We start from the raw sequence: 26,533 nt of genomic DNA, 5'->3' as shown, positions 1-26,533 counted from the left end.
GTGCAACATCAGTAACATAGCACCCACCCAGCTGTATAGAAACTCCGTCATGCTAGCTAGCACGCAGTACGGGAAAAAGTCAGAATAACGAAAATAAACTCCACCTAAACTTGGTTTATATCTGACCCAGAGAGACTGCAGGTCATAACTTCTTACCTGAAGTTCAGTTCACACTTGGACCGGCGGCCGCCTCGGGTCTCATTTCCTTCTGTGTCCCTTTCCCTCCTCCAACTGCTGGCCTCCACCACTTGCTAATATTACTGAATCTGTGGAAGCTCCGCGATAGCCACCACACGAAGTAACGAGTAACGACCCTTTCTAAATCCTAGTAACGACTAACGCGTTCCTGGTTTTGGCATAATAACTAGTTACCGTGCTCGTTACCACAATAATAACGTAGTTATTGTAACGCGTTATTTAATAACGCGTTAGTCCCAACACTGGTCCTGGGTCCTCTGTTCTTTATTTGTCCTAATTAAATAGCTTGGAAGCGTAATAGGTGAACAACTGCAATCTCATTTCTCAGTTTAAGAATAAATGATTGACAGTTCTCAGTTGGCCCGCTTGAGGTTTTGCCACAAATGGTCACCCACAGCTCCGCTTCACTGTTGACTCACACAATGCTGTCTGTCTGTCGGTCTGTCTGTCTGTCTGCCACGCCCTTTCCTTGCTCTTAGGGCAATATTTTGATATCCAGGGAGGGGCCAATTCACACTTCTTGATTTTCCAGCTAGTCAGCAAAGGATGTTGTAACTTCCTTCAGTACAAATCCAGAGTCGAGGGGTTGTGGCTGTAATAATCTAAGATCTAATTTAAGATGCATACCTGTGGTTTGACATACTTTCAATGCTCATTGGAGTCATGCACATTTAAACGCTCCTAAAAACTAGTTGGGTTCCCACAGAAACATTCAACTAGTTGACTTTAACTGCTATTTTTGTCTTACTGGAACACTTGGATAAATCAGTGACTATAGTAAAATGTGGGCTGTTTGTTGCTTTGCATATCAGCCTGTTACCCCGTGGGCCGGTGTACAGGCACACAAGTCATATTCAGCAAGTGAGCAGCTTGAAGGTAATCAAAGTGTAAAGCAACATCCAAAGCTGTGGACTGGCTAAACACTGTGCAAAGAAAGAGGCTTGCATGAGAAGGGGTGGGTGGAGAGGGAGTCAGAGAAGGTTGGTTTAATGTGATTTCTTGTCATTACATTAGGGCATCTTATTTTATTTTTAGCACTTGAGCTTTAGAGAATTAGAAGCAATCTGCAAATGAACTGCGGCTTAATTTTGCCAAATTTGTTGCGCTAGAGTGCTACTCGGTTATTACTACAAGTCAGGGGATGATTTAGGTTGAAACTGGGCCTTTTCCCTGTTAACCATAGCTGAAAGATGGAAATGACAGACACTGTCAATAAAACTTATCTTTATTGGCACACAGCTGGGTGCGGTTGTTTGTCTTTCATCCATATGAGACAGATAAATGACTCATAGTCTTCTTTTGGCAGCCGTGGAGCTAAAATGACACATTTCTTCCCAGCGGATTGCTTGGATTTGTTTGCTTTTGGGCTAAGCTGAAGGAATATCAGCATCAGGACCTGCACACAGCCATCTGGTTTAGCTTCTCCTGCTTGATTATTTGTTAATTACACTCATCTCAGTGCCAACTGGTTTCCCCCTTTTAAACAATATCACTCGTAACAATAGAAGAACAAACCAGGGTAGCTTCTATTGTTGAGGCTCATATACATTGTGTGTGTGTGTGTGTGTGTGTGTCTGTGTGCGCATGGAGAAACAAAAGCCCTGATATTTTCAACCAACTAGATTCTGATATGAAACTCTCAGGCTAATGCTGCAGATGATTTGTGGCTACATAGCCCTGCAGACACGAGGGCTTTAGTACTTAGGGCTATATCTGTCCCCCTCCCTTTCTCTCTCATCAATCATGCAGGATCCATAGATAATGGATGGCGCTCATGGTGTTGCTTGTCTTTTACCGTTCACTGGCCAGACGGATCTGTTAACATGACCTATATACATTGGCGGGCTGTCATGTATTCAGACATGCATCGCTTAACGTGACATCAAACAAATGTGGGCTTAGTGCTTAACAGTCTGTTTCCCTTTACAATGTACTGATGTTTGAAATTTGTTTTGTATCTGTAGTTCATTTGCATCTGCCAAAGGAGGCTGAGGGCAGAGATGGACTTGGAGAGGCAATAAAGAAGTTACCGTGCAGCCTTCTGCTTTGCATTTGTGAGGGTGTATGTGGAATAGGCCTGTGCAATGTGCAATGACATGCTTCTATATTGCAGAAAACGTATGATGTTATAGAAAAACTATTATTAAAGATATCATAAGGTTAGGTTCTGAGGTTGCAGAGGTGAGGGTGTGGTGGTTCTTTCTTCTCCCCATATTCACAGTAAAGCTTCTAGCTAGCTATACTGTCATCCTCTTCTTTATTTCTATTTTAAAAATAGTTTTTAAGATAATCACTGTTTAGAAAAAAAAAAGAAACATGGATGGAATGGAAAAAAAAAAGTGAAATGTCAATGAACACAATAATATTTAAGACATGGAAAACCATTGAGTTTAAAAACATTGAAGAACCATAGACAATATAAATGATGTTACCCACTGTTAGTGAAGTCTCTTTATGAAGCCTTGATGAGTGTTTTCGCCATCATCATCTTGGTGTTGATGGTGAATGGCTTTATGAAACTTATACAAAATGGACCTAAAGTTTTCTGCCTTGAAGTGTGTGACTGAGCCCATAAATTCATCAGTATTAACAGAGGTCAAGTCCAAGGGGTTTTAGACTGAAAGTCTTTCACAAAACACATGGTCCCTGCAGGCTACATAAGCATCAGTCATTCTTTGTCACCTTGCCAGAGGGGATCGACTGCTGTCTTGGCCCACGACTAGCTTTGGAAGATTCAGCTATGTGAAGATAATTGGCACATTAAGTTACCAGTAACACTATGTGCAGAGCTTTTCTTATAACTTGTGTGGAACAATTCATATTCTCTGTTTATTAAATCACCTTTATCAAGATTAAAGTACTGTAAAAGACTCTGTTGTGAAGGCTGATTGCACGTACTTAAGCTGTGTTGTAAAATCTTCACTTCGCCTGGGCTTGCCTCTTTGCTGCCCTGCTGCGTGTGTCAGACAAAGAGGAAAGGCTTCAGCGTGGGACAACAAAACATGATAGGGAACAGTTAGCTTTTTATTGTTTATTTGGCTCAGATGCACTGCCTCAATAGTAATTTTAGGGAAAACCCTATGAGATGTTTGCAAGATATGTGTCAATAAAATAAATGTCCTTTCTCATAATGTGTTAGGCATGTTCATGTAGCATTTGTGTAGTGTGGTGAGAGGTTTTACAGCACACATGAAAAGATTATTTAGTTTTCTGTACCAGTATATGACACACGAGGATTTACACTGCGTAAAATGGTTCAGTGTTGCCTGCACATGTTAAAATGATCATAGATCCTTACTCACCTCTTTGTATACTGAAAGACATGTCAACACTTCCAAAACTACTTGAAATATAATGATGACAGACAGTAGGGCTGCACAATTAATCGTTAGAAAATCGCGATCTCAATTCATACTTATGGGTGATCTCATTTCCAAATGACAACGATTTTTTTTTTAAAAAAAAGGAAAAAAGATGACGATTGTACCGCATTTTGATCCGGGACATAATTTGCATGAAAACAAGCACTCACTCTTCCTGCTCAGCAAATGACAAGGGCGGAGCCTTATACCACGTGATACAGAAGCCAGCTGGCAGGGAAAAAACAACGGAGAGACGAAGCTGTAAGGCCAAGAAAGTGGCAGGAGAAAATCTGTCCCTGTCAACCACCCAAACATCAATAACGGGAACCTTATACAGCGCTTCCCTATACCCGTCGAACTCCCGCAGGCACAAAGAAATTACAGAGGCTATCACTTATCACCTGACCAAAGATATGGCTCCCATCAACACTGTGCAAAACGAGGGATTTAGGAAAATGATCAACACCCTAGACAAACGCTACACGGTGCCGTCCCGCAACTATTTTTCTATTGTTGCACTACCTGCTCTATACACGCAGCGTAGAGCAACGGTGGAGACGGAATTTCAAGCAGTACAACATTTTGCTTCAATGACAAAATGTGAGACATTTATTGTTTTGTTATGTTTATTTATTGTTTTCATGTTCTGTCTCAACTGTTACGAAGTTGATGTGCAGTTAAGTGCAATAAATATTTATATTGGAGAAGAAAATCGTGAGAGAATCGTGATCTCAATTCTAAGCAAAAAAAAATCTTGATTCTCATTTTATGCAAAATCGTGCAGCCCTAACAGACGGTGTGAGTCAAACAATTATTACAAGGTTAGCTTGGGCTGTTGTCACAATTGTGTCAAATAGCCTTGATATAGCAAAATCCAGATGGATCAATACCGTATAAGAATCTCTTTTCTATCTTCCACCTGTGTTTGGTGTTACTAATCAAACGGAGAGGTTTCCTTTGCCCCCTCCCACTGGATTCAGTCAATCTCACTATTGACTGGTGTAAAGCCTCTTTGCTGTGCCATTTGGAGACATTAGGAGATGAAACAAGGTCTCAAACACCCACTCTAACACCCTCCAACCCAGCTATGACCTGTCAGACTCATATTATATTATTGTTTTCATAAATGGATGGATATTTTTTGCTTTATTTTTCACTATTAGAGACAATTTAATTGCACAAGGTGGACCACACCTTTGTTTTATGCTCAGTGTCTTCTACTATAATCTTTCATATGCAAGTGATACACAGAAAAAGCATACATTTTTATCATTCATTACTGTGTCTCTGTGCGCAGGTTAACTTTGTGGCATGTCAGCTGTTTGCCCTGCTGATGGCTGTTTGGTTTCGGATCTACCTTCATCCCAGTAAGACCAGTCCCTTCATCAGACATGTGGTGGCCACTCTGTTGGGCTTCTACTTGGCTCTCTTCTGCTTTGGCTGGTGAGTCACCCCTCTGTTTATCCCGCAGCTCTGTTCTTGTCATCAGTGTGCTTTCAGACTCTGCTCCAACCTTCCTTCCTACATTATCACGTTAGTGACTTTGTTTTCCTGCAAACAGAGGGCATGTCCCAGTTTCATGTTATGGCTATGTGCTTTTTTTTTTAAAAAAATTTTATTTGACTTTACTTATGGTTCAATTATCAGTATATAGTATGTTATGTAATGTTATATAATACAAGAAATGTTATGTAATGAAGTGTTCATTTCTACTTAAGTTATTTTTCTACATTTCCCAGAATGCTTCTTCCTAAATCAGGACGTACGTGAACAGTTCACCCTCTGCTGGTTTTGCTAAACTAGCATTCATTTTTACACGTAGGTAGTGACTTTCTATCAAAACAAGTCGTTTTGATAGAAAGTCAGCTTTTAAAAATGGTGACACAGACACCCACATTTGCTTCTTGTTTGGGTTTCGTCTGTCACAGAAATTAAGCCAAAAAAAGCTAGACTCCCAAACCATTTTGGATTTCATCCCTCTTGCAGCAGTACTTATTTTCCAGTGTCATGGTTTCCGTTGGCCTTTGTTGTCCTTGTAAATATGAATGCGTGCCAAACATTAAGTCACAACTTGAGGTGCGCCTTGGTGTTGTTTTGGCTTTTCGTGCACCCCCCTACACACACGCACGTAATTTTTTTTTTTTTTTTTTTAACCTGGTGTGTCCAGGGCATTTTGGATCTGTGCAAGCAGGTCAGAATCTACTTGAGTGTAGAGATGCCAAATGGTGCCAAATGGCAAAGAAGGAGATTGGTTTTAAAAAGAAACCTCTCTGATGGCTTTCTTTCCAATGTCGTTTTCTGGTCTATTTGAATTTCTTAATCACCTGCAGTGTTTATTCTGTTTAAATTGAACTCTGGTTCATTTTCCTGTTGATGCATTTCATTTATGCAGGTGTGAACACAGTAATCACACCCTGGTGCTGACCAAAACAATTGCACCAAGACCCTTTGAGGAAGTGGTCTCAGTGCGTTTCAAAATGAATTTCACAGCGGTTCATTTATGGCGTGAATGTGATTTGACCTTGATCCTAACAAGCTACCAGGTGTACGTTACAAGGTTGAACTAAAACAACTTCCCAAAGCCACGTCTGCTTTTTCCTCCAAGATGCAGCAATGCACTACAGATGTGCAAAGGTTCGTATAAGCTACCAACTAACCACAAAATGAACGTAAACGCTCCGTGTTCTCCAGTAGTCTAGAACATTTTCACGTGGTTTGTAGTGATGAATTTTGGTTCGCTTGGAGTGCACTTGGATTTTTCTTTGTGTGAAGAGAAACCAAACAAGGGAAAGATTAAAAGTTAACAAATTCATCAGCTGATTCACACTAGAGTAAACAAACTATAGGTGTGAAAAACAAAATGTCACTGCTGGTTTTTACTCTGTTGCTTTAAGAAAATTCTTACCCTACTACCTCTACTGCACACAAATGGTTTACAATGAATGATAACCCTCAAGTGTCGTGCTCATATACAATAAGATTGTTGCTAAAACTACTAAAATGCTCATCAAACACTAGTAAAATCTGTTAGCGTGCAAAGAAACCAAATAATCAGTTAAACTGAATACCACAGTGACACTCTTTGGTCTGCCTATGGCCTGATTATTGTAGTTTATTTGTGTTGATGTTACTATACCAAAAATGAAACCAGACTTCCTGCATATTTGTCGGTGGTTGTTCGGAGGTTAGGTTTGATAGTACGATTGCCTCATTCGTTATTCCGGGCTTTTTTTGGGTTTTTTTTTTTTTTTTAAATTCTGTACTCATTTGTTTGTCTGCTGTTTGCCTGCCATCGTCTTTGCACTCCCTTGTCACTTCTGCCACTACCTTCACAGCCCTTCATGCCAAAGCAAAGTAATCGATTGGGTAGTAACTGCTGTCTCATTAGGAAGCTGTTGTCCTGTATTAGACCATCTACTGTACCTCTGGCACATTGCCACTGTGTGCGTGCGTGTGTGTATATATAGCAAACGCAGGAAACACTTGTTTCCTCCTAATCAGACTTCAAGCTGCACAGCAAGTGAGAAAGTGATAGCCAGATAAAGTGTTATCTGATCATCACACCGATGGGGTCTTATGTCACTTTACCAACAGACTGTTTATGACTGAGCTGACACCAATCTGCAGATGGATGATAGTCAATCATATAGTATCAGAAACACTCTCTTTATGTACAGTGACATGAAAAAGTATTTGTTTTGGTTTCTTTTGGATATTTGCCACACTTAAATGTTTCAGATCATCAAACAAATGTTAATGTTAGACAAGGATAACCAAAGCTGATGGAGTTGTCAGCCTGGTGGGAGGGTGGTTGGCATGGTAACCCAACTTTGTGAACATTCTCAAATTGATGCTATTGGTGCCACTACTAGAAATCTGTTTGATTCTCTGTGACCCTGACTTCAAAGTCAAGGTCATATGACTGCAAGGTCAGAGGTCAAGTTTTCTTAAAAGACTTGTGAATCCAAGAACTCAAGAAGAAAGTCACCTAGAAACTTCAAACTTAGACCACAGGTGCATCTACGTGGAGGGTGAGGGGTAGCACTAGTGGCCTTTAGTATTTTAAAATGATGATTTCATTTATTAAGGGAAAAACGTTATCCAAAAATAGAACCAAAATAGAAAATCATCAACATCTGTCAGTCTGGAAAGGGTTACAAAGCCATTTGTACAGCTATGGGACTCCAGCCGACCACAGTGAGAGCCACTGTACACAAATGGAGAAACCATGGAACAGTAGGGAACCTTTACAGGACTGAACAGCCTATGAAAATCACTCCAACAGTGCATCGACAATTCATCCAGGAGGTCACAGAAGAACCTGGAACAACTGTACGTCTTACTAGTCTCAGTTAAGGTTGGTGTTGATGATTCATGGTAAATGGCCTGCATTTGTATAGCGCTTTTCTAGTCCCTAAGGACCCCAAAGCGCTTTACACTACATTCAGTCATTCACCCATTCACACACAGGCGATGGCAAGCTACATTGTAGCCACAGCTGCCCTGGGGCGCACTGACAGAGGCGAGGCTGCCGGACACTGGCGCCACCGGGCCCTCTGACCACCACCAGTAGGCAAACATGGGGTTAGTATCTTGCCCAAGGATATTTGGCATGCAGCCAGGGGGCAGCCTGGGATCGAACCACCGACCTTCTGATTAGTGGCTGACCTGCTCTGCCACCTGAGCTACAGCCACAAACCTTAAGAAACAGAATGGGATCCATGGGAGTGTTACAAGGAGAAAACCAATGCTGACCAAAAAGAACTCAAAGGCTCATCTCACATTTGCCAAAAGCACAATGGGATGGTATTCTGAGAACTGATGAGATACAAATTTAACTTTCTGGAAGGTGTGAGTCATGTCACATCCGGAGTAAAACTAACATAAAAAGAACATCGTACCAACAGTCAAACACGGTGGTTGTAGTGTGATGGTCTGGAGCTGCTTTGAAGCTTTAGGATCTGAATGACTTGCTATAATTAATAGACTTATGAACTCTGCTCTGTACCAGAAAATCCTGAAGGAGATGTGTGGACATATTATATCTGGCAGCCTAATCAGTTTAATGTAAGTTTTGAAGCTGGCAACCACAGATGTTTTCAAAATTCAGGCAAAACACAGGCTGTGGTTATCCATGTGGATGCACTGCAATTTCTAAATCACAAGGCCCCGTGGCAATAACGGTCCCAAGTGGACTTAAATTTATTTTTGTAAATGAACAGCATTTGACTTCAACCACAGGCTACTTGGAAAAGTCGTCTCAAGCAAGGCTGTGGAACTTATCATCAGATACTGGCAACAGGGGAAGTGTAGTTATAAAGGAAGTGAAACACCGACTTAGTCCGACAACACAAGAGATGTGAGCAAACTTCATTTTTTCTGGCCAAAACCAGTCGTCTATTTTAGCACAAAGGGGCCAAATAGTCACTATTTGATATTTACCTCTGTGAGCGCCCGCCAAAGAGTTTTATTGTCTGCAGTAATTAGTAGGTAATAAAAAGACTATACACCCATAGAAATGTCATTAAGAAGATACGTTTTATGGAGGTAATATATAGCATTTATTGTACTTGGCTCAGTATTCCCAGTTAAGTGTTTTATGTTGCTAAGACTGAATTAGCCGCTAATCACAGGGTAAAAAGGTTGAACTTGACAAGTGGAATTGGTGATAAACATGTAATGTAGAGGAAGGAAAGGGCATTAAATGCATGAATGCATCAATAGTTTTTTTGTTTTGTTTTTTGTTTTTTTTGGGTGTATGCTTTTTTTCAGGGGGCATATATGATGGCTTTCGTCATGGCTTTCATAGCACACAGACATTCTGCTGCTGCTCTGTGTTAGAGCCCTCGACTGCTGGTCTTAAAGGAGCTTCCTTCCAAATGCTCCAGGCTGACTGGTTTCTTTTAGGTTGTATTTCCTCTCTGCCAGAAACATACGCTTTTTCCTCAATGCTGCTGGACAAACATTTGGAACTGATTATTTAGTACGTTTCAGGCAAACTGGTTGGAGTCTCTTTGTATAAGAATTTTATTGCCTTTTCCCCTCTCGGACTCTTAACCCTTGTATTTTCAGTTAATTCCATTCACCCACCCCTATGATCTCTTGTTCCTCGCCAGCCCTGATAGACGTGTTGTCTTTGTTGAGTCACAGCTAACACACTGTGACATCTCTCCTCTCCTGGAGGGCTTGACGTCTGTAGGATCACACACTGCGCCCTTCAAAGATCCATCCGGTAGCTGCTGCCACTGCTGAACTGTTTGTGCCTCGCACAAAGGGAGAGAGGTGGATATATGGCAGAGTTGGTTTAATATCTTGTTAGTATGTGCTGTTACTAACATGTTAATTAAGAACATAGTGTGATGTTATGGTCACATTCCTTGCCCTGTGACTAAAGATGACACTTTACTAGTTACAAAGGTCTGTCCTCACATGGTTGCTGGTGTGACTATGCTTTGTAATGCTGTAATTTCCTCTTCCTTACAACTATACAGGTAGATAAATAAACAGTGGTATTTATTATTTGTGGTATCTGTCTCTCTACAGGTATTCCCTTCATTTCCTGGTCCAGAGTGGCCTGTCTTACAGTGTGATGGTGTTTGCTGGGCTGGAGAACATGCACAAGTAAGAAGAAAACTCACAAACCTATAAAAAAATCTGTTTGATTTAATAAACCCTGAAACCAAAACTTGAAGTTTGCTGCACTTGAATCTTGTCATTAATGTTACATTAGATATTGGACTGTTTTAAGGCTTCATGTGCTTTATCTGTTTAGGGCACATAGGCCTAAGTCACACTGATACTGATTCTGCTCCCGGGCTTCTGTGTCCATGCCTCATGAAGACAAACACACACACTCAGACGCACAGGCATATTCACATTGGCTTAGATGTTATTTTTGCTAGAATTCAAGGTTATGAGTGCAGGTGTGAACATTGGATGTTTCCCCCTGGGAAGATCGCTCTAAATAGATACTAAGGAAATATTCATCACAACAGCTGCTCTCAGAAAGAAAAGGCTCCAAACCCAGTGACAGAATGGAAATGACAACTTTGGTTAACTAGATGAGTAACACGTTTTGACATGCATCACCCTTTGCAAGAGGTTCAACTCTTATTGTCCTTTGTAGCCCAGTGTTGTGTCTTTGCAGGTTGGTACATAAGCGCAGTCCACTCCCTCTTGCGGTAACACTTATGAAACCTTCACCTGCATTATATTTTTACATAACAAATTAGTTATTATCAGTCTAATAAGCTGAGATCGAGCTGGGGGTTTGTGCCAAGTGGCTGGACACGTCAGTCTGAACTTTAGATCGCAACCTTTGTTCTTTGAACTATTTCTAACATAGCAGCTTATGTAAACTTTAAAATATCTCAACACATAAAAGTGTGCCACTGGTAAAACGTTTACCTTAATGCCCTCTTTTCTTTTTTTAAAACTTGTCTGCAGTAATCAACCTAAGGAAATAATCTTTTGTCCCCTTTAATGGAGGCTTGCAGTGAATTATTATAAAGCTAAATACACTATTTTTTTTTTCCACTGTGAAACTTCAAGCTGCCATGAAAACACTGAGGGCAAATCGACATATTCTCCAGTGTTTAAAAAAAAAAAAATGCCAATCCATAGTAGGGGACATAAATGACATCCTGGATTTCAGCTGCCATCTGTGACAGATGGGGAAATCTAACGAACCCATACACAACATACAGTGAGGAAGGTCAAGCATACAGGGAGCTCAGTATGACAGCTTTTTGGGTCTAAGTGTGGATCGAACCCAAGTCTGGCTGTAGTCTGACTAGAGGTGCTTTGTTTAGTTACTATTCATCACGTGAGCTCCAGATCTCTTTCACTCCCAGCTCCCTGCTGTCTTTGACGGCTCACCTGTTGGATGTGGCAAATGACGGGGAATGTTCTAGATGCATTCCAACTTGCCTCGAGCGTGAACACAGCACTGCCTGCTGGTTGACGGCAAAGAGGGAGAACTGTGACATTGTTAGATATAGTGTAACTAATGAAAGAGGCTATCAGAGTAATGAAAGAGCCCACTTACAGGGATACTGGCAGTAAAAAAAGAATTGTAACAAGTCAGACTTCTACAGAAATGAGAGAAAAACTGCTGTCTTGATGCAAATGTGTTGGTACCTGATCTTTATAGTTTTCAGCTTTTGAGCCTTAAAATGAGGTAATTGTATCTAATTGGCTCTTTTACAGCATGTAGCTACTTAAAGCTGTTTAATCAATTGGGTTGTTTTTCTTTATTTTATGTGTTTTTCTTTTCTTTTTCATTTGTTTTACTGGCCTCAAGAGACATTTTCACACATGAGCTGTGGGCCTGAGCTATATGTGAGAACGCAATTTTCTACTTCAGTTTGATTTGATATCAAATGGTCTTTGCCCTGCCAGCTCCCTAGTTTGATGTCACCTTGAACCCTTGTGAGAATCGAGTATAGTCTAGAGAATTCACAGCCAGCCAAGAGCACTTAATGTATCCTTCCACCTGCACACTCTCTAACCAGGCAGCACCTTCACCTAAACCAAACAAATGACACATAAGTCTGGAACTTATGTGTCATTTGTTTGGGGAAAACATAAAGATAAAGAGATACTGGCATGATGCATATTCTCCCTGTGCTTGTAGGTTTCTACTGGATACTCTCACTTCCTCCCACAGTCCAAAGACATGCACAGTAATTGGTAACTCTAAATAGGGCGTAGGTGGATGCAAGCTAGGTAAAGCACTTAAGTGTGGAAAAGGCGGATATAGTGTAGCATGCATTGAGTGGTCATTAAGACCAAAAAGGGTCTGAATCCAAGTCTGTTGCATCCGTCTGTTCATGAAACCACTTTGCTACCCTTTAAACATCTGTAGCTCCAGTGCTAGCCAACAGAGTTAAGGAAATTTGATCTCTTTTTAAATTGACTGTAAATCTAAGGGTGATATTTGTATGAATTACTTCCTCAAATTTGCTTGGCCTGCTTTTAGTTTTCATTTCTGTATACACCGTGCACTGTATCCATACCTGCACCTCCAGTGTGGCTTGACCTGTCTACCGCTGTCCCACAGCGGGAGACCAGCCTGCTTTAGTCTCCAGGCTCCATCTGATGCCTTGAGTGGAAATGAAACACCCCCTTCTGAGCTGTAAATTACACAAATACAAATCAGGTGATGATAAGACAGGATCCCTGTTGGGCTCAGTACAAATATAGCCGGTCCTGCATATATAGTTCACATCTTCACTGATAAAATGTGGCTGCACACTTCTACTGCAGAGTGCTGATCCTGGCAAAATTAGGGTTTTTGATAAAGATTCTTTTTTTTTCTTTTTTTTCTTTTGTGGAGTCAAAAGAAAAATTCCCTTTTGTGTTGCACTAAATCACTAAATGTGCACTTTCTGGCATACAGTCTAGTCTTTTTGTTAAAAGTGAGTGTAATTTCTGACAGTGCAACTGAACAATGTACCTCACTCCAACGCATCAGTAATATGTTTTAAGTGGGCTTTCTCCAGGTGCTCCTGCCGCCTCTCACGGATAATTGGTGATTTTTATCTCGGCTGTCAGTGTCAGAATAAGCGTTAGTAGTCATTCTCTTTGTGTCTGCTGTGTGATGGACTGGCGACCTCTTAACGATTTACCCCTCTTTTCCCCAGCTAGGACAGACTGCAGATGCAGATTTCAGTTTTTAATTCAATGCTGGATGACTGTTCAGGCAACAGTGACTTACCTCTTTCCCTGACAAACACTTGACGACCTCCGCTGCACCCATAATGACGAGTCATGACACCTCAGAATATATAATTAAAGATGTAGTTTGACCACCATCAAAAAATAGTTTCCAGGTTTTTCCAAGGATAGCTGCACAGGGAGACCCCGCCTTCTCTAACTTGACTCATTTTGTAAAACCCCGTATGGGGGCTCAATAAAATGTGTATATTTTCACCAGATCTGACGCATGTGCAACGATACACGGAGCAGATATAATAGGGCGTTCACACTTTCTTGGGGACAAACTAATCTACTCCTTGCAAGTTTTCAAGGGGTAAAGAGTTTTGTCATTACATAATTTCATTGCATTTGTTTCTTGCCACCGGTATTTACCAGCCAGTGTGACAGATAGCCCTCCAATATTTACTGACCAAATGCAGAGTCTTCCTACTAATCTACTGCTTAGTGGGTGTTAATTTTGGACCACGTATGAATGAAGCCTTGAGAAATATTATGTGAAAGCGTCTGACGGACAGAATATTGTCAATTTATGCAAGAGAATAATGAAACCAGCTTTGAAAAAGCTACAGGCAGCGGTGTGGGAATCTTAGCAACATTGCAAAGAGCCGTTTGGTCTCCTATATGTGCAGAATGCTGAAAGAATATTGTGTAAACTGCTTATACCCTCGGATGAGATGCCAAGTGTGGGCTGTATACAAATCTCTGAGAATAAAAAAGGACTACGCAGTGATTATCACCAGTTTACTGTGCTTTGTCTGTCTCCTCTAAGGGTTTTGTGATTAATAGGAGTGTGCAATTGTAGTGTTTGATTGCTTCTAGAGAAATGGCTCTTGAAAGCTATACAAATGTTTCATACTGGAGAAGTACGAGTGCCTTCTTTTATTTTGTTTCATACGTGCTTGGCAGCAGATATCAGGTGACGTCTTGGATACAGTAGGCTGTGAGAATCAAGAGGTCCCGTTGTGGCTTATCTCCAGCACAGCATTGTTGTAGCTGGTATGCTGTATTGCTTCTCAGAGAGGCACAATCCTCTTATTGTTGACAGCGGAGGGATGCTATCTGGCTAGCTTTGACTTGAGCTGACTCTGCAGCAGCTTTGTGTTAGACCCTTTAGCGCTGCTCTGTTTTTGGGCCTTGTCTTGAAAGGTCGTGTTGTCCTCCGTCTTCCCTCCCTGACAGAGACACATTGCTGGAGCCTTCTCTGCCCTTTTGTCCAGTTTACGACTCCCCCTCCCCCCGCTGCATAGTTCTGCCGTGTTCCTGAGGCCACTGCGTACTGTGCTGTGTTGGGGGAAAAAAAAAAATCTTTGTTCAACCACAGAGATCAAAACAAAGAGATGAAAGTTTATTTTTTTTCTCCCCAGAACTCTAAAATGAACTGTTTATGTTGCACATATCAAGGTGCTGGTCTGAAAAGCTCCTCGTTGCTATGTTGAATAGTTGAGAACAAGTCGTACCCAAGTTTCTTAGCGGTTTTTGTGTCTGACTTTTGTGACTACTACTTTATTTCTTTTTTTTAAATGTCACTTAAATGCAGATAAAATCTAATAATTTTTTTTCTCTGCTTCTTTTCTGTGTAGATACTGCTTCATTGTAACACTGGGCTATTTGATATTGTGTCAAATCACACGGGTCTACGTTTTTGACTACGGCATGTACTCTGCAGATTTCACAGGGTAAGCTAACACTAGAACTCTTTCATCCTCATTTTTCACATTTCAAAAGAATGCTTTTTGTTGTACAGCCCATCAGTTATCCATTTTCTGAAACGAGCTATTTCGAATGCTTTCCTTTTAAGACCACGCTCCCTTTAAGCCCAGTTTGATTGGCTAGCCCTTGCATATACAGTGTGTTTAAAGATCAGGTGTGTGGGGCATCTGTGAACTGTATGCCTGAGCTGACCAAATTTTAAGAATAATCCCCTCTCTGTCCTCTCTAAAGTCTGAGGGAAACTGTGTGTTTTGAGTAGACTGAAGCCTGAACGTTTGGCTCACGGGGATTACTTGTGTGCTGACCTCAACATTTGAGACTTTGCCAAATGACAGAAAATGAGGCATAATCAGTGCACTTTTAAGATATTTTGGACCTTAATTTAACATTAAAGACCTTCAGTGATTGAGCTTGAATCCCAAATGGACTACAAATGACGCTAAAAGGAGAAGTCGTCGATAAGAATCGGCCGAATATTGGATGTGACTCGAGCTAAATGGATACAAGACTGAGTCCCACTGCTCATCTGTGTCCGCACGAGGACGTCGGCAGGGACTGCAGTTCCAAGTGGCTGGTTCCCATTTCTCCAGACAGTCTGACAGTTTGAGCACACAGCCCGCACTCCCAGCAGGTTGGGGGTGGCTAGTTACTAAGCAACCTAATGCAAAGCCATACTTCCTCTGTGAGATTTCACTCCTTCAGCTACATCTGTTGTCCCTCTGTTTTCGCTCAAAATGTCAAAATCACATGTTTTCTTAAATGTCATTGTACCTCCCACCCCAGCCAAATGTGCATTTTTTTTCTTTAAGTCACTTAACACTGACCTATGAGTCATTCAGGCAGAAAAAAGACATACTCGTGTTGTGTCAACACATAACATACAACGCATTTTAAATTCTGGCTTTAGGCACTTTTTGCAGAAATACACAATTTCTTCCAATTTCTTTGCTGAATCTGCAAAAATGCTTGATGCCAAAAGATGAGACAGTTAGGCATAAAATAGTAGTTTTGCATCAATAAGGTGATTCCTAAAGAGCTATTAGCTGAAAACTTGAAATATTTTGGCATGGTGGTCAGTGTGTGCGTGGACAAGTGGAGGGCAAAACGTTGCAGGCCTAAAAAACCTATCAAGAAAGCTTGCCTAAGAGAATTTAGGTTTTATTAAAGAATAAAGGTGGTCTTATCAAATATCGACTTTCAGGCTGGTTAGTATTATACAAACTGTTTGTATTTAATATACTGCATTTCCATGAATCTCTGCAACTATTTCTCTTCTTACCAAAATATAAAGAAATGACATGTGGCTCAAGACTTTTGCACAGTACTATAGGTAAATAACGCCTCATTTACATATTTATCCGTAAAACGTGCAAGATAAAAAAAAAAAATAATAATAATAATTGGCTTAAGTCTCATAGTAACATCCCATAGTTGCAACTTTTACCCAATTGGCCTTTAAAGAGCAAATAATCTCTACCCTGTGGCTTATTCTTCCGTTTGTAGCTCAACTTCATGCCACCAGCAGCTTTCATGTATAAAATTAATCCAGAATGTGCTGATGCAAGCACCAGGAGAGGAGCTGTGTTTTTCTGAGTTCAGGCTTATACATATCCCGCACTGATAGAGAATATCATTAAGTCGGGATAAGGAGGGCTGACCAGCACAGAACTGGAGAAAAAAACAACAACAGGAAGTTTAATAAAGGCTGCCGTTATCCTGGAGGAAACTAGCCATTGTGAAGATACTACCACTCAGTGTTTGCACTGTTATTGGAAGATTCCACATAAAATATCAAACAATAGTTGCTAAATGAATATGGGATAGCAGCCAGGCAGGAAAACTCAGGACAAAGGTTTAGTGCATGAGGAAATGTATGTATCCTAAAGTCAGAACACTGAGACTTAAATGTGCTGCGTGTTTGTTTTTTGGTCTGTTTGGGTTTTTTTTTTAATGTTTACTCTGTCTTTAGGCCCATGATGGTTATCACACAGAAGATCACCAGCATGGCATTTGAAATCCATGATGGTAAGGACAAGTGTCGTTAAAGCCCGTGTGTCTCCAGTGTAGTGTGCGTGCGTGTGTGTGCATACTTTGAAAAAAAGAAGTAGCAGATGTGACAGAAGTGAAAATGTCAGTTCAATTCTCTTTGGAGTGTGAAAACAGATCAGATGGCCACATTTCTGAGCCAGTTGTCAGTTCCTACAGTGGGCTACTGAACCAGAAGGAGAGCATAAACATAGTTATATAATGGAGCAATGACCAACTTTGCATTGTTTTTTTTCCCCCTTCTCAACCGTTAAGACTTTCTTTAATCCCAAATCTAATTAAACTAGACTTTGTGCTTTTGTGCTGTCCAAAAAGTCAAGTCAAGTCAAGACAAGACATGTGATGGAACAGCCCCGTGTTACATTGTGACATACTGCAGAGCCTGTGATTATTTCTTTGTTTTTTTTTTTAAGGTAACACAACTTTTAGTGGACGTGCAAAAGTCCAATTTGTCTCCCTGTGGCTGACCTGCATTTGACTCTCCCTCCGCTCCTGGAACAAATAGAGACTTTGCTGATATAATTGAAACACCACATGTGCCAATGAGGAGTAAATAAAGATCCAGAAGTGAAATCATGTTTAAAATAGGAACACCTAACCGAGTATCAGAGAGGTACTCACAGCTGTTTAGCGCCCACTTGGTGGCTTAAGTCACCTCAGTGTACTGACTGAACACAGTCATCAGTCTAATGACAATTTGGATGATGTTTACTTGAATAGTGTGATATAAGGATTTTAACTGCTTCTCTTTGCAATTATGCCAAATGCATTGGTGTCACTGGATGATTTTGCAAAGTCTCACAGGAGTACATGTTTTCTGGAGATTTCACTGTATTTTGTAGGAAGCCAAATCATTAAGAACAAGATGTAACATGTGAGTGGCATGGACAAAATCAACAGGTTGGGCAACCAGAGTTTTGAATCATCATCACTTTTACAGAACTTCTTACTGACAACGCATTTCCCATGGCCTGCAATGCAACAATGAACTGAGCTGGTTAAGCCAAGGAGCTGTACCAGCATGTTTTTATTTTAAGTTTTTGCAAACATTTTCACAAAATTCTTTACATACGGCTTAAAAATTTGGATGTCTTTTACTCTTGGTAGCTATGCAGTAACGCTGTTAAGTCCAGTCCACTGAGATAAAATGGCCCATGAATTAAATGATTTTTGACACCCCTGGTCTTATAAGTGGCCATGAACGAAGTGCCGCATCCTGATTACCTGCCCAATATTTATTGTCTCCCTTTGTTAGAATACATGTGTCGATGGCACAGTTTACAGTCTCAGAGGTCAATATTTAATTTGAGTTTTAAATTGAGTCAGAGGGTTAAATTGTGGCCCGAGGAACAGGAAAGTTTAACCAAATATTAGCTTGCACAACAGGCATATAATCTCATAGTATAATGAATTGCATAGCCACTGGTCTTCATAACAAAGAGCAGACTGCAAAGTGGAACAGCCAGTGTTAGGCGATGAGGTTATGCACACACAACACCCTGTTTGCTCTGTTGCATCATCTTTTCTTTACACCCTTTGCTTTTGCTCTCCGTCACTCACTGTCCTCTGCTAACTCAGCTGTGATTGATATTGTATTGAATTTTTAAACAACATAATAGCTTAATGAATGTGAAATGGGGACAAGGGGTGACGGGTATCTTAAAAAACAAGCACTGAATAGAGAGATGAGAATGTAAGAATGAATATTTAAAAAAAAAAAAAAAAAAAAAAAAAGAGTGTGTTGGGTTTAGGATCAGGTAACAAAGGATCAGGTGTGTGTGAGCCATAAATTTCCATGTAACGGTCGTTAATATTGTAAAGAAATCGTTCCTGTAGCAAGTGATATTGTTGTGTCCCGCTCAGCTATATGCTGCCAGCCAGGAAGGAAAATTTACCAGCCTGCGATTGATGGAGCATAAGTTAATTTCCACTGTTAGACAGGTGGTCTCCTTACCAACATGATGGTGGTCTGAACCCATTCTATACCTATTCTGTGAGCGTACATTGAACTCATCATCACTTCCAAGAAACTGGTTTGCGATGACTTGAGCTTTGTGGCATCAGGGCATGTTACCAGCCATCAAAAGATGGGTACTGTGCTCACAGGGTCAGCAACAATACTCAGGTAGGCTGTGGTGCTTAAGCAAATCAAGACCAGGAAATGTATTTTCCAGTCTTCTATTATGGTGATCCCATGTGAATTGTCACCTCAAGTTCCTGTTCCTTTCCTGTAGATTAGATATTTGCCTTAAGAACCAGTCAATCAGGTTTTCCTAATAAAGTGGCCGATGAGCATAAATGAAGAGGGAATTGTGTTATTAAGGAAGGCCAGGGCTGCGGACAAAAACAAATAAAAAGGGGATTTACGCGCCTGCAACTTTCTGGATAAAGCCGTGAAGCGATGTCCAAAAGTTTGCAGTTTAGGGCAGCCTCATAGGATGTGAGGTTATACACCCTGGTCAGGCCCTGTGTAGCACCTACGCTAACTTGTACAATTAACGCTGCAGAATCTATGGTACAAAATGTTTTGTTGATAGTTTTAAATGGTATTAAGCTGCTGTGGCAGGAGTGTAATCCATTTCAATCCATATCCTGTTGACAGAATAAAGAGCTAAAATAGCATAGTGTATTAGAAAAATGCTTGTGACCCTTAACAAGCTTAAAATAATGCGTGTGTGTGTGTTGTGAAGCTGTTATGCACGTCACCTGTTGGCATTGAAGTGTCTCTCTACATTTGTAGGTTTGACCAAGCGAGAAGGGCAGCTGACTCCCGGTCAGAAATACTTTGCTATCAGGTATGTGACTCAGGTATGTTTTTGATGCTTCAAATGATGAGTTCACTGAATCAAGTGGAATTAAAAAGCTGCTGTGATTTTTAAATTGGCATTCAGTCTGAGAGCAATGATCCTCTTTTCTTTAATAAAGGCGTTATTGCTTTCTGCATAGGCAATCGCCACACTGCCCTCCCCTTTCAGTCTCTCTGGCGCTGTCAAGCAGTTGTTAGGCACTCTGTATCTAGGAAACAACACATTGACTACTCTCTGGTGACTTGTACTGTGGGAATGCCTATCCCCTCCATCTATCCTGCTGTATAACTGACCCCCCCCCCCCCTTGGGTGGCTGTAGCTCAGGTGGCAGAGCAGGTCAGCCACTAATCAGAAGGTCGGTGGTTCGATCCCAGGCTGCCTCCTGGCTGCATGCCAAATATCCTTGGGCAAGATACTAACCCATGTTTGCCTACTGGTGGTGGTCAGAGGGCCCGGTGGCGCCTGTGTCCGGCAGCCTCGCCTCTGTCAGTGCGCCCCAGGGCAGCTGTGGCTACAATGTAGCTTGCTATCGCCAGTGTGTGAATGTGTGTGTGAATGGGTGAATGACTGAATGTAGTGTAAAGCGCTTTGGGGTCCTATGGACTAGAAAAGCGCTATACAAATGCAGGCCATTTGTCATTCCTATTGGAGACCATAATGCAGCAAAAGTAAAAGTAGTTGTTTAGAAACAGGTAGTTTATATTTGTCAAAAAGGTTAGAAAAGACTAGCCAATAAAAAGAACAGAATAGAAAAAAATGCACAGCAAAGAATAACACATATTTTACATGTGAATCTTACACAAACCAGCCTAGATGGTTATAAAACCGAGCAAACATAGTGATCACTAGAAGACCTACTCATTGTAGCTTTAAGGCCCTAGACATCACAATCCTTCGCTGGGCTACTCTGAGTCAGCCGCTTACTCTGAAATGGCTGCTGGGAAGGACATCCCGCATGTTCCAGCAGTCAGACTGTGCTTCACCTAGCAGATGAAATTTAAATAGGAAAAACTAGGAGAAAAAAAAGTCTCCAGGGTCAGTCGAGATTCTCCATCTTTGCTTGGACCGTTCAGTCGAATAAATCCTACTTCTTCTCAGTCGATATGGACAATACTGCTCTAAGGCATTATAACATGGGTTTAGTCACTCATATATGTTTGGTCTGGTTTCTGTAATGAATGGATGAATATTTTCTAATGTTCAATCCCTGTCTCCTCAAGTCGTATGCCCAGTTTGTTGGAATACTTGAGCTACAACTGTAACTTCATGGGGATCCTGGCAGGGCCAACCTGCTCCTACAACGACTACAAGGCCTTCATTGAAGGAACGTGCTACCAGCCGCGGCACCAGGAGAACGCCAACGGCAAGGAGAATGGAAAGTACAAGCAAACTGAACCCTCGCCCAAGGTACAAAGCACATTAGTGGACACAGTTAAGTTCCATTTAGATTGGTTAGGCAGATGAGCCTAACGGTCAATACAAAATTGCAGTTTTTACTTGACAGAAGGTACTATCTTGAATCTTGAATGCACATAACTGTGATGTAAAATTGCACATTTCGATAAAAGGCCCAAAGTGGAGCAGTCCTAAGAATAATATATTGCCATACATATACAGGGTTTTGATTTGCGTGACAGAAACTGGGACATTACTGGGAATTTGTGACGCAAATATCGAAACCTCAAGGTTTTTCATATATTCTTGATGCATAATGCATTAATATTTTAACGACAGTCCAAGATTAGCGTTTGTGTTTAAGTGTTTCATAAAAGAAAGGAACAAAGTGAAAACAGATGTTGCTAAATATAAAACATGAAAGGATTCTCAAGGACTTGATTTACCTTCAAATCAGCTTAACCGGGTTTCTGTAGAATAACATCACCTCTCGTCATGTTGCCAGCGTTCGTTTTTGAATATAATAGAGTGCACCGAGTTTAATTGGATTGCTTAATTGCTTTTATTGTCTCCCACCTTTGTCCAGAATGATGTCATCTCCAAGCTGTGTACCTGTGCTATCTCGCTGGCCGTCTATCTGTCCCTCTACAAGCTACTCCCAGTGGAGCGCTCGATAGACGACGACTTTGTAAACTCCACACCCTTCCATCTCCAGGTTGTCTACCTTTACTTGGCAATGCTGGCGCTGAGGCCAAAGTACTACTTTGTCTGGACGCTCGGTGAGTTTGACTTGGCTTTCTTATCAGTGAATAACACATTTCCTCCCATAAATGTGTTATTCAGAGATTTGAATCTGTCATTTGAATGTTTGCAAATAAAATCTGTATATTCTGATTTTATGCAGATTTTAAACATTTGCATAAACACTGTATATCCTTATGCTGGAAAGGAAACAGTCTTTAAATAACATGTGTAACGTGCACAAAATGTTAGGAAGAGCTGGGACAGGAGAGGGAGGAAATACCTTATGCCTACTGGCATTCAAATTTTCAAATTTGGTGATAAGCTGGACAGTCTGATGAAATGTGTGTCTATAAGTGTTACTAAGATCATATTGCTCAACCCCACTGCCTCTTTAAGTTTTATAATTGAACTTGTCTATGTGAAATGCAACCTCAAGATATTTTTTGAGGTAACAGTGCCATCTAGTGGTGAAGATCTAGTGGTGTCGCGCTTAATTTTAGACAAACGCATCCAAGGCTCCATTTGTTTCCGTCACTACTTTACAAACTGCAGGGAGGGAAGCTCTTGTCATTCTTTACTGTAGTCGCTCTACTCTGAAGCCCATGTACCTCTGTCCCGCAGCTGATGCTATCAACAATGCTGCCGGATTCGGCTTCAACGGATACAACAAAGATGGCTCCCCACAGTGGGATCTGATATCAAATCTCAGAATTCTGGACATTGAGGTCTGGATCTTTGTTCTCATTTTATTATTTTGTATCCAGATAAAGCTACTTTTTATGTAAAGCCTGAAAGAATATTTTTTTCTGTATTCGTTTTCAGTTCGCCACCAGTTTCAAGTTGTTCCTAGACAATTGGAACATTCAAACAGCTCTTTGGCTTAAGAGGTAAGAGCATTTCTGTTATAATGCTGTAGCTTTCTTAGTCTGCAAGAGAACAAGTTGTGCATGTATATTGTCCTTGACACATAAGCAAAAATGTTTGCTTGATACCTGCATCATTTATGTGGAGACATTTTACAGAACCTATAATCTGAAGCATTTGTATTTGATGCAGTGAACTTAAATTAGACAGTTTTGCCCATTTATGAGATTTTGATTCATTGGTCTCCACTTTTTTGGACTGAGCGCTAGATGTACGCGTTATGTTTTCTTCTCAGGGTGTGCTACGAGCGCTGTCCCATTAACCCCACTGCTGCCACCTTCCTGCTGTCAGCCATGTGGCACGGGGTGTACCCTGGCTACTATCTGACCTTCCTTACTGGCATCGGCATGACCATGGCTGCACGTGCAGTGAGTACACGCAGTGCACACTGTTCAATTGATGAAAAGCTTCTGAATTTGCATATTACTTACTTTCAAAAAACTTGCATTAAAATTTTGCTACAAAAATTGATTTGTTTGCCACCGCCATACTAGACTTTAAGACCTCTATAGATTTACCACAGCTACTTAACAGACCAACGAACACACAACAAAATCACTTAATGGATTGCAAGTGGATGATAATAATGAAGTAGTGTGCCACTTGAACCTCATTTTGAGCGTGAGGCCATTACCACTAATCTCAGCAAAGCCAGACATCTTCATTCCAGTTATGTCAAAAGAGGAGACAGGAGGAGATTTATGCAGAGACAGTGGACTGATAGTACACTAGGAATGCATTAAATCTCTGGATAAAAGAGATAAAATGCAGAAACGGTCAATTTTGTGTGCGGGGCAGTGAGTTGTGAGTTTCTGCAGCGACTGTATCCTTCTTTATCTGAAGGAAGACAAGCAGAGCATTGACCTAGTTATGCCAACTTCTGGCCTTTGCCACACAAAGCTGTTTCAGAGATAGATTCCTCCTAAGATCTACGAGGGACAGAAAGAGACGGCGCAAAAGAAAGATGGGCAGATAATGAGTGGAAGCCGACAGTAATCCCTGCTGTCATGTGGAGATTTTTGGAACTAGGTCAGTTAGCTCAACTTTAGTCTATCGTACGGAAGAGTGGGTAGAGTATAATTCGAACTTTACAGCTTCATTTACCTAAAATGTTTAAATTGACAAGTTGAACTTGCAGTAAGAAAAATACTTTCTCTTTCAGGTAAGGCACAACATCAGGCCGTACTTCCTGGTGTCTGACTCATACAAGGGCATCTATGATGTGATCACGTGGGCATGGACTCAGGTGGCCATTAGTTATACAGTGGCGCCATTTGTGCTACTTGCAGTAGGACCCTCACTCAAGTTCTACAGGTACGTCTATGAGCTTCTTATACACTGTGGAGTAGGAGACACAATGTCAGCCTTTCTTATTTTAAAAAAATACATTCATTTTGCAAGCAATTCTGTTGTGTGAGATTACCGTGGTATTGTAGCAAACTTAAACTTTATTATTGTTGTAGTATTAAAAATGTAAATGAAATCGTTGCCCGTAGTGTTGAAATTTACATGTTTTTATTAGCCTGTCAGGCGGTAATGGTTAACGAGACAGCTTTATGATTGAAGGATGAGGAGGAAATAAAACAAGTGACCTTAACATTGACCAGTCGCTGCAAAGAAATTACGATCCAAACATCAACAACAGCTGCTAGACAGGCAGTAAAGAACAGACACTGTAGTAGTGATGTGCGAATCATGAATGAATCGTTCAATACTCGAGAATCACTTTACTGACTCGTGAATCATGATTCACAAGCCCAACTGACACACTGACGCATCCCTGTTGCTATTAGCAAACGAATTTCATTAGTAGAAATATATCTAGCTTATAATTAAAATTGTGTGGGGGGAAAAAAAAACAACAGCCAGTTTCTTAACAAAAACATTTCTGCTCTGAACTGGAAGAAAAAACCCTGAGTCACATCAAGACAATAGCTCCTCGGTTCACAGTAGCATCGCTCTGCTAGCATGCTAACAGCACATTTGAGTTACTCGCCCCCTCCCTCTGTGCTGAATCATAGCATGAACGAATCACTTACTCACTCACAGCTTCGTCTTCTTCTTCTTGGTTTCTTAATGTTAAGAAACATTACTGAGCTGCAAATGTCATAAACCCATAATTTATTCACAATAGAGTACAGAATGGTAAATGGCCTGCATTTGTATAGCGCTTTACTCAGTCCCTAAGGACCCCAAAGTGCTTCACACTACATTCAGTCATTCACCCATTCACACACACATTCACACACTGGTGATTGCAAGCTACATTGTAGCCACTGACAGAGGCGAGGCTGCTGGACACTGGCGCCACTGGGCCCTCTGACCACCACCAGTAGGCAAACATGGGGTTAGTATCTTGCCCAAGGATATTTGGCATGCAGCCAGGAGGCAGCCTGGGATCGAACCACCGACCTTCTGATTAGTGGCTGACCTGCTCTGCCACCTGAGCTATAGCCACCCACAGAAAACATATCAAATGTTTAAACTGAGAAAATGTACCATTTTTAAGAAAAATATTAGTTTGTTTTCAATTTGATGGCAGCAACATTTCTCAAAAAAATTGGTAGAGCCATGTCTTGTAGCAGTCTATGAATATCCTGGAACTGAGGAGAGCCGGGCTGGACTTTTGGGAGAAGATTGTCTAATTTTTCAGTCCCGGGTCTTAATTTTTGTATTTTATGTCTGTGATGCGCCAGATGTTTTCTGTTGATGAAAGGTCTGACTGCAGGCAAGCTAAACTGGCTTGTTTGTTTGTTTGTTTACTACAAAGTCATGTTGTCAAACATGTGCAGTATGCAGTTTACTGTTGTCTTGTTAACAACATTCTCTCTCATCGATGTTTTCGCAGGACTTGGTACTTTGGGTTACATCTTCTATGTCTGCTGGTGGTCCTGGCCCTACCTGTCAAGTCGAAACGCCGGCAGGCCAAAGAGCAGCAGGACGACCTCCAGAAGGACAACCAGACAGATCACAACAGCACAGACAACAACTGCAACCAGAAAGAAAAGACCACATGAGGGTCGGGACGGTGACGCGCCGCCCCTTCAGCAGCAGAAACACTGAGACGAACTATAAACTACTGAGACCTGGAGTGTGTTGAGTCCGTTTACCTGACAAAGAACCAAATATCTCCTATCAGACAGAAAACACAAGTCTACATCCTGGCAAAAACTTCCAGTAGCAAGGCTGACAGCAATCACACTTCTGACATGGATACAAGACCAAGGTGAAGAAATGGCCAAGGTGTAAACTAATGAGCGGTAGTGGTTACTTTACAATACATTAGTGAAAACGAACACCTCCAAGCTGCCTTAAACCCTCTATGTACTTTGAAGGTGAAATAACAGTTTGAATGGCACGCTGCAGGAATGCAGTTACACCAGTGTGGTTTCATGTAAGGTAAACAGATTTAAAGCGCAGTATGTGGAGGGTTTTTGTCATTGTCTGGGTACAAGCCTCTGTTAGGTGGCAACAGAAAACCGTGTACATGTAAAAGAAACATAACCTTTATCATCAGCTGCCAATTTCAAACAGGCCTTAGGATCCTCAACATATTGTTTGATTTCTATGTCTTTTTATTTTTTAATCTCTATTCCAGAAGAATTCACATCGTGTGTGTTTTGTACT

General features: G+C 41.1%; 1 protein-coding gene across 1 annotated transcript in view; it reads left to right on the top strand.

The window, feature by feature from the left end:
- The window catches only part of mboat2a (membrane bound O-acyltransferase domain containing 2a), a 42,880-nt gene extending 16,611 nt beyond the window's left edge, over nt 1–26,269 (top strand). The window contains exons 2-13 of the mRNA XM_085441027.1: nt 4,858–5,003; nt 10,104–10,181; nt 14,861–14,956; nt 16,960–17,015; nt 19,777–19,831; nt 21,064–21,250; nt 21,825–22,017; nt 22,604–22,707; nt 22,805–22,869; nt 23,142–23,274; nt 24,069–24,220; nt 25,755–26,269. Coding sequence (XP_085297153.1) covers nt 4,858–5,003; nt 10,104–10,181; nt 14,861–14,956; nt 16,960–17,015; nt 19,777–19,831; nt 21,064–21,250; nt 21,825–22,017; nt 22,604–22,707; nt 22,805–22,869; nt 23,142–23,274; nt 24,069–24,220; nt 25,755–25,923 — 1,434 coding nt within the window. The 3' untranslated portion in view covers nt 25,924–26,269. The remainder of the gene's footprint in view (nt 1–4,857; nt 5,004–10,103; nt 10,182–14,860; nt 14,957–16,959; nt 17,016–19,776; nt 19,832–21,063; nt 21,251–21,824; nt 22,018–22,603; nt 22,708–22,804; nt 22,870–23,141; nt 23,275–24,068; nt 24,221–25,754) is intronic.
- The last annotated feature ends 264 nt before the right edge of the window (nt 26,270–26,533 follow it).

Source organism: Copadichromis virginalis, linkage group LG19 (genome assembly GCF_057382275.1).
Source record: "Copadichromis virginalis isolate Kocher_CV1m ecotype Utaka linkage group LG19, C_Virginalis_male_GT1.1, whole genome shotgun sequence".
NCBI classification, from domain to species: domain Eukaryota; kingdom Metazoa; phylum Chordata; class Actinopteri; order Cichliformes; family Cichlidae; genus Copadichromis; species Copadichromis virginalis.
The sequence above is the reverse complement of the archived record's forward strand: the minus strand, read 5'-3'. Positions and strand labels throughout refer to the sequence as shown.